The sequence below is a fragment of the Sinocyclocheilus grahami genome, unplaced genomic scaffold (assembly GCF_001515645.1).
Source record: "Sinocyclocheilus grahami isolate Dianchi unplaced genomic scaffold, SAMN03320097.WGS_v1.1 scaffold85.1, whole genome shotgun sequence".
NCBI classification, from domain to species: domain Eukaryota; kingdom Metazoa; phylum Chordata; class Actinopteri; order Cypriniformes; family Cyprinidae; genus Sinocyclocheilus; species Sinocyclocheilus grahami.
The window spans coordinates 1741945-1750635 of record NW_015505264.1 but is presented as its reverse complement, the minus strand read 5'-3'; the positions used below and the strand labels follow the sequence as shown (position 1 = coordinate 1750635).

Sequence of the window (8691 nt, the reverse complement as noted above, 5' to 3'; positions counted from 1 at the left end):
TTTTCTGGATTTCTCTGAAAGAATATCATAACACAGAAAACAACGACAAAGTTTCTATTTTTGGATGAACTATCACTTAGACTAATGAACTAGCAGGAGAACATAAACTTTCTCCTGCTTAAAAAAAAAACCTGTCTGTCTTTACATCTGACGCATTTCACATAGTCAGGTGAAAGGCATACTACGCAAAGGCACCTGCTAAGTCATGGAATATTTGAGTTGTCTGTGTGACGTTAGCACCGCTCTCAATAAGCAATCCTGAAAACAGCCAGGGTGTCTGACCCCTGAGAAAGAGCAAGAAGAACCCTGAAGGGCCGACACAAGGCATGCACAGATGGGCATGCTTTACCTCCACTGACAGGCTGCCAAGGGTCCAGGAAATGTCTGAGTCCACATCCTGGTCCCCGCTGTGCCTGAAAGAACCAGTTGCCACCAGATCACTTTCATTAAGTAGCCATGATAAAAGACAGTAAGAGTGCTTTTCAAGTACTTGTCACTTTATCTCATTATTTCATTCATACCCTATAATTAATACTGTCAGGGGACTCAGAAAACAACCCCTTAGGATTATATTTTAAGCCTTAATAATATAAAGTGCAAACACTTCAGCAACAATATCAGTCATCAGACTCCAGAAGAGATTGATAATACCATAACTAAATTGTATACGACAAAGGAAAACGTCAGTATTGCTGACTGAAAAGTCACCAAGTGTAGAATAGAGGAAGGCGTGCCATTCTCTTATTGCAAACACGAAGTTCTCACAATAATGGGAGTGTCACAACATTTTTTCAACCCCAAGAACTGTCTTTTCAACTTTTTCATGGTTTGTAACTGCGTTGCTTTCTTATTTTTAGTTACCTGTTAATTCGTGACAGTTGAAAACTGAAGCACACGTCGACCAGCACCAGGATTTTTTTCACGTGGAGCAGTTTGGATGGAGTTAAGAGCGGTGAAAGAGCCGCGAATTTAGGATGACTTCAGGCGCATCACGCGCGACGACACCAGGTGAGACTTCACGAACAAATCCAGACAGCTGTATTACACAAGCCAGACAAGAAAAACGACTGTATTTGTTGATATTTTAAAACACAGAAATGCTGCTTATAAAGTTTAAGCACAAAACGAAGTCGTGAAGTCAGGAGGAAAATAGAAAGCTATCACGTCGTGATAGATTGATTGACAGGTTCAGCGATGTGACGTGTTCCATCTAAAATAAGCAACATCTAAACAACATTTTGCTATTTTTATATGTTGTTCTTTGCAGCCTCTATAGGCTCGTATTAATTGGGAGAATACAAGAAAATAAATTAAAAATGTGGAAATGGTGATAAAACTGTGAAAAGTTGCATGACCTATGATATACAGTTTCCCTTATATATTTATATATATATATATGGGTTTTTTTACCTTAATGTTCATTATCAACCACAATGGTGCAGAGATGGTGGGTCACTTTGGGTCAGGTGATGAGACATTGGACAACTCTTTAGTTCTTATTCATATTTCTTATTGTACACTTTCAGGTATAGTATGTCTACAGTGAAACAGCAGTGCTGTTTTGTTTTGCACAGACAGACAAATAGTTTTTTTGGAAATGTATGGGTTCTCTTGGTATGAGAGAGGTGTGACGGAAATACAGACTATTTGGTTTTTAGCTATGAATGGAATTTGATGGCATATTTATCTTGGCTCTCAATACCACCGAGAATGACAAGAAATTACAAAAAAATACATAAAATACAATTATATAAAAAAATTATATATTTTTTCTTTTTTTCTTCAGTTTTTCTATCAACTGACTGTGAAGAAAGAAATAGATGGCTGGAGATTAACAGCACATTTAAAAGTTGTCCAACCTGCTTGCATTCCAGAAACCACAATAACACACTGTATTAATTTGACTGCTTTGGCCAACGGCCTTCTCAATCTGATGTGTTTTTACGACTAGATTTCCAAAGATAAAACAATGATATATACCAAACCTGTAGGTAACCACTCTCTAATTCAACATGAACATAACACTTGATGGAGGAAGTGTACTCTGGTTTTCAAAATACTTTTCCTAGAATTCTTGACAACAAGTTACAGCATTGATACTGATAAATCTACAAGCCTTCCCTTTGTTCGTCTAAACAAAGGGATACATGAGTAGGCCTATAACAAATTAATTTTAGTGTCTATGCAAATAAAGTACACTAAAATGTAATAAAACATTTCCATGACATTACGGAATATGAGTACCTAAGAAAGCTAAAAAATATATTTTGACTGAAGCATTACCAGACAAATTTCCTTACAAATATATTCAACACAGAAACTTCCATGACTTCTCCAGGCCTAGGAATCACTATTTTACAACAGACTGATATTTCCAGACTTTCCATGACTGTGAGGCACCTGCTAAGTTAAAAAGGTTTGCAAGTTAAATCAGCATAAATCAGCATAACAACACCTCTGAGAATCCTGATACTTGTGAACAGCAATGAATGGAATTAAATATATGTTACAACATCCCTCGCCACAAAATAATATTTTTTTTTAAAACCTGAGGCAAAAACAGATAACCATTAAATTTTCCCAACAGCTCCTAATGCATAGATTTTGCCCATAGATATCAATTAAGTTCTCAAACACTAGATACATTTGTAGTATAAATAATTCAAAAGCAGAAGAATGTAGATAGATAGATAGATAGATATTATACTATTTAGCTTGTACTTCTCTTTGTTGTTCAGTTTCATTGTTGCAATGCAAATTACCTCACCTGTGGGCCTTTTATACATCCTGAGATTCTAATTGGAGTGTGAACATTAGAGCTGATTATTGTTTTCATGTTGAGAAATGTGTTATAATTGAGCTCAGGTTGTGATGCTGTTAACACAATTACAGAATGCAAGTGTTTGCTAAATGATCACATGGTACATCCTCTTATCCTCTGCCTTTTTGAGCTGATTTCTGTATACAGTAGAATATAATTACAAAATGTTCAACAAATTGTCAAAACAGATTTACACAATAGCTTAGCAAAATCAGAAAACAGTCTGTTTAGTTGGTGTGTGCCATAACTGCATCGTTATGTGGGCAAAAATTATGTTTTACTATTGACAGCCACTCAAAAAAAGCCATGTATTAAGAATAAATGCATATTAATTCCTTGGCTGTATGCAGCAACAAACCAAAGTGCTAATGCATATCCAGATATATTAGACCCTGTTGGAAATTAAGTCTTTTATAGAAAGAGAAAGAAAAGGTAGAAGAAGAGAGCAAGATAGATTGTGTGAGTGGCTGAATGAATAAACAGACAGACAGATTTGATGAAAGAGACTGCAGTAAGTTGACTGCCACTTTACATTAGACAGAATTACTGCCTCTCGCACAGTTAGTAATGCTTGTCTGCTTTTGTCCAGACAGTAAACCAGGAGCATTTCATCAGAGTTTTATTCAAACATCCCCACATAGCCATTCAATCACTCTCAGTACCAAAGCCATCTCAGTCTGTCTTATTGCTGTAAACCATCCGTAGACATTTAACGTTTCCTGTCCTTTCCATCTTTAAATCAAGTTGGGCTTTTATCCCCTTTTATAGAGAGTCACCATGGACCTCTAATGACCAGGATCAATATCTGTTTGCGGCTGACCTTTAAAGAAATATACAAATGTACACTTCCTTATTGTTACCAAAAGCACAATGGGCATTGTTTTTTATTATAAGTCTTTCTGTCCATACTATTCAAGCGATAGAGTCAAATTATGCGACTTACCGTGGGTATTTTTTGTTTGTTTGGTGGAATTAATTATTCACACAATGGCATTAAAAAAGCAAACATACTGGTACTAGAAATGGAACAAAGCAATATAGAATATGCAGAACCTAGGCAAACATATACATGTAATCTTATTTTATTAATCAGGAATTGATTGAATTGTGAAAAGTGGGTATTACATAAGCATTACAAGTTAGTTGGAGAGGAGGGGTTGAAAAAAAGATTTGTGACATCAGCTGAAAAAGAAATGATTTAAGTTACTATGTAAATTGTTATTATTTTGATAAAAGACTCCACGGACAGGTATAAAGCCATAAATGTGCATTCACAATGTAAACAGGGTCAATTTTTATTTCATGTTGAATGACATACTGAAAGAGCATTGTAGAAGTAATGACCTTCTCTTAGTTACACCCTGTTATTGTATTGATGAAAACTATTTTCTTTTCTTTTTTTGAACAAAAGAGTTCCTTTGTTTTTCTTTGAAGGATGCTTTACAAGCACAGCAAGCACCTGAGTGGACGATACAAGAAGTCTGCACATCACTTGGTCTGGCTCCTCTGTCTTTGGGTTCACCTCTTGCCTCAAGGTTAGTACAGTATACTACTATTTTACCAAACTTTATTTGTTATAAAACAAAGAAAAACAGAAGAACTTGTGCTATTTACACTTTTACATGCCATTTATGGGTGAGCAAAATTGAAACAGATGACATGAAAAATTATTATATATCTGTGTGCACTGTTTCTCTTTCAATTTATATATGAGCAAAGTACAGAGTAGAGAGAGCCTGAAAATGAACAAGTCCAGAAATCCACATAAGACAGCATTTGCTTAATTGCTTGCCAGCACTCCCGTACAAGTCTATAAAAGTCCTTCAAGTAGTAAAACGATTAATAAGAATGGAAGGGGGCTGTAAATTGCAAACAGGAGGGACTGAGTCAGCTGTGTAAAAGAGTCACTCTATGCAGTAGACCAATGCATAACATTTTTAGGGGGAACATTTTTTAATGGCATTATGAAATCTGATCACGTTTTAGATTGAATTTAATAATAAATACTAGTAATACCAGGAGAATTCACACGCCCAGAGGGCATCTAGCTGGAGGAGAGCGAGACACAGAATGGATGAGATCATTTAGAGGAGTCCAGTAGCCCGCAGCATGATTGTCCTAGCCTTAATGAATTAATTAGTAATGATCACAGTGAAGATAAAGGGATTCAGAGCATTTCACTTCTCATTGCCCAAGAGAAACCACCATCCCAACACTTAAAGAGCAGAGGGGGAAAGTGCCTAACTGTGTTTCAAATGATGCACTATACACTAAATGTATACTACCTTTGAGAGGTTTGTTGTCACTTGTCAGTAACATTTTTTTTCAGCAAAGACCCATTAAACTCATCGACTGTAAAGACACATGCAGAATTGTGAGATGTTAACTTGCAGTGAGATATGAACTCGCAGTTGTGAGAAAAAAGTCAGAATTGTGAGATAAAAAAGTTGCAGTTATTTATTTTTTTATTTTTTTATTAGCGTAAATAAAAACAGAATTGTGAGATATAAAGTTAGAATTCAGAGAAAAAAGTCACAGTTGCAAGATATGAACTCAGAATTGTGAGATGCAAGCTCAAAATTGCAAGCCAAAAAGTTTATTTCTTGCAATTCTGACATTTTTCTCAAAAAAGACAAAAATCCAAATTGTCAGATTAAAAAGTAAACAATTACCTTTTTTATTTTTTTATCCCATGGTGGAAATGGCTTCCATTGAAAACAGTTATTTTAATTATAAGAATATTTCACAATATTCCTGTTTTTACTACATTTTTTATCAAATAAATGAAGCCTTAAAGAACAAAAGAGACTTAATTCAAAAACATAAAAAAAAAATAATAATAAAAAAAAAAGCTTTTGAATGGTAGTGTATTCTGCAATCCATTGTATTCATTTTAGAATAGGTTTTTTTTTCATATAGAATGCTTGACGATTTTTTTATTACACATTTGCTTCCAGTTAAGTTCTCTCCCCTTTCCGCTATGCAGTCAAGCTCGAACAAATGCATCATAAGGGTACCCAAATGCATCATAAGGGTACACCTCGCTTTACTGTATGAGCACTCTAATTGCACCTAACAAATTATATCTAACAAACTATAAAATGGAGTAGAATAGTGCAGAGGCACACTAAATGGGAAGAACCTCCCCAGTTACACTGGAAACCTTAGAAGATAAGCAGGCATTTGAGAGAAAAAGAGAATGAAAGAAAAAAAACGACTGAAAAACTGGTGTGAAATGTTTACGCAGTGATGGATGACAGAGTTGGAGAAGCAACTTTAAAACTAGATTGTCACGCTAACCTTTTGAAGCTAACAACAATGAAGCTATTTATATCATTCATAATGATTGTTCAGAGCCATATTTTTAAATAAATTTTTACAAAATGCAACTAAAAATAAAATACAGGATTTCGTAGCATTGGTGTTTTAAAGAACAGACAGTGCAGACACCATATTTTATTTTACACAAATGAAAACAAGGCTGTGAGGGATTGATTCAGTTGTGTGTAGATGAAAGAACATTGAAAAAAAGTCTCCAGTAGACAAAGAACTTTAAATGTGACCTAGAACATACATCATATTTAAATATGGTGTCTACTAAGATCGGGTAAATGCTGGTTCAGAATTAGCAGCTAGTCATGAGTTTTATTTAGACATAGTCAGGTGTACGTCACACCTTCAGAAGTATTCATGGTATGTTAGACTAGCACACACACATAATATCAGTCAACATTTGGCTGTCAAGTTGTTCCTTTCAGGCCAAATCTGGGCCAGCCTGTTTTATCTGGTTGTGTGCTTGTCAAAGCATCAGACAGAAGCATTATGAAACTGACAACTCATGGGGAAGTGGTAAACTGGGCAGGTCAGAGAGAATTAGAGTTAAAAGTTAATGTGAAGGTGTGCAAGTTTTGTGAAAATTTAACAGAGCAGAATAATTTTTGGTGTCTTGAAAAGACCAAAGGGTACAGTGTCCTTATAAATTTGCAGTCAAAGTTGTTAATAGGTTATTGTCTAGTAAATGCCAGTGGCCATACAGACAATCATAGCTTTTGACAGAAGACATTCTTCTGGGTGATGCTAACCTTTTTTTTATTTTATTTTTATTTTTTTTAATAACTAGGATAAAGTCTACATGAATTCAAAATTGACCCCATATACTTTCTTAATATATGCTTCGGGTCTTATTGTGAAAGAATTATAGTGCAGTTTCAGGTGTGGTGGCTAAATTTCTGTAAAATTATGCGAGCAAAAAAAGGTAAATTTTTAAATTGTCAATAATGTAGTGATGTATGAAATCCGTTTGTAATCAAGCAGCTTTCTGTTGGTCAACAGGGTGAATCTGTGACCACCTCGCTCCGAAATCTGTGCTGGGAAATCATTCACCCTCAAGCAAAATTCCAGATCGCATGCATTCCTATTGAAAAGAATGGATTTTGCCCACAAAATTGTTGAATGACTGTAAATATCACTGCACCTTCATTCCAAAGAAATCTTTGGAATTCAGGTGATGTCACCAAGACATTTTTTTTTTTTTTTTGGCTATGGACATTGTTATTTTCTGGGAAATACTGAAAAGGAAATTTTGGCCAACACAATAACAAAAGAAGTATTTATATGAAAATGATAACTGATATATTGGCTGATATTTTATATTTTGCGAGTCTTTTATTTTATTGTTTTTATAAAACAATTAACAATCTCAGTTAATAAACAATCTTTCTTATCCCATAATAATTTAACAAATGTAGGCCTGATATAAATCATTGAAATAAATAAATTATACATGCCTTTGGTCAACTTTAAAAATATTAAATGTAAAATATATCTTTCACAAATATAAAAAAGGCATAAAGAATCTAAATTCCTATTTACATTGAATAAAAAGTCTCTGGCCTAAAGAAACATTTTATTTTATTTATATTTAGAAATAAGAAATAATGTGAGGTCATTTCACTATAATTTACTGGTTTGTATATGGGCCATTCTACAGAACTGGTCCAAAGTCAGAGTTGGAAACATATTGAAAAAACCGTTGTCTTTTTCCAAAAATTTTCATTTGTATGTATGCAAATTGTATAATATCCAAGGTACACATTTCTAGTAATTGTGCAGTTAATTCTCATATTGTATTTTCAGAAAGTTTTGGAATATTTGTCTTCTCCGCAAATTTCTCACTACCGAAACACAATAATAATAATTTAATTAGAAGGGTTATATTGACCTATTAATATTTTGCTTACGTCTAGATTGTAAATATATTATTATGGAGGTAAATCCATAATTACATTTTTAAAAATATTTCAAGTGCAATTTATGAGATTTGTTGTATTTTGAATCAAATTTTTCTTTATAAAAGGCAAAAAGTTGATAATACTGATTTCAAGTTAAGGATTCATTAGTTTGAATATACACTGAACCAAAAACTAGCATAACATCTTAGTTGATAATTCAGTTTACTTTATATTTGACACAACATCCCATGTTTCGGTAGTGACTGCACATTTTCGGTAGTGACAGTAATGCTTTGGTAGCTACCACATCACATTACAGAATTTTAACTCACATACTAAAACACTACTAAAACATACTAAAATACAAAAAAAATGCATAACTGTACTAAAATTGTGTTTATTTCCCCCAAATATGAGGATTATGTGTTCCCTTTTGTCACTACCGAAACAATGATGACATGTTTCGGTAGTGACTGTTTCGGTAATGACAATTCTATGGGATAACACCTAAAAAAAAACAAAGATGTAATTTTAGATACTTTTGAACCTAGCTCAAAGATGCTAATCAGCACATGGTTTTCTAGCACAGTTCTGAACAGTGGTATACATATAAAAACTAAATGTTATGGAATAACTCCA

General features: G+C 33.9%; 1 protein-coding gene across 1 annotated transcript in view; it reads left to right on the top strand.

The window, feature by feature from the left end:
• The first annotated feature begins 901 nt into the window (after positions 1 to 901).
• The window catches only part of LOC107586781 (adhesion G-protein coupled receptor G4), a 13772-nt gene continuing 5982 nt past the window's right edge, over positions 902 to 8691 (top strand). Inside the window, exons 1-2 of the mRNA XM_016274302.1 lie at positions 902 to 1008; positions 4256 to 4356. Of these exons, the coding sequence (XP_016129788.1) occupies positions 4257 to 4356 (100 nt within the window). The 5' untranslated portion in view covers positions 902 to 1008; position 4256. The remainder of the gene's footprint in view (positions 1009 to 4255; positions 4357 to 8691) is intronic.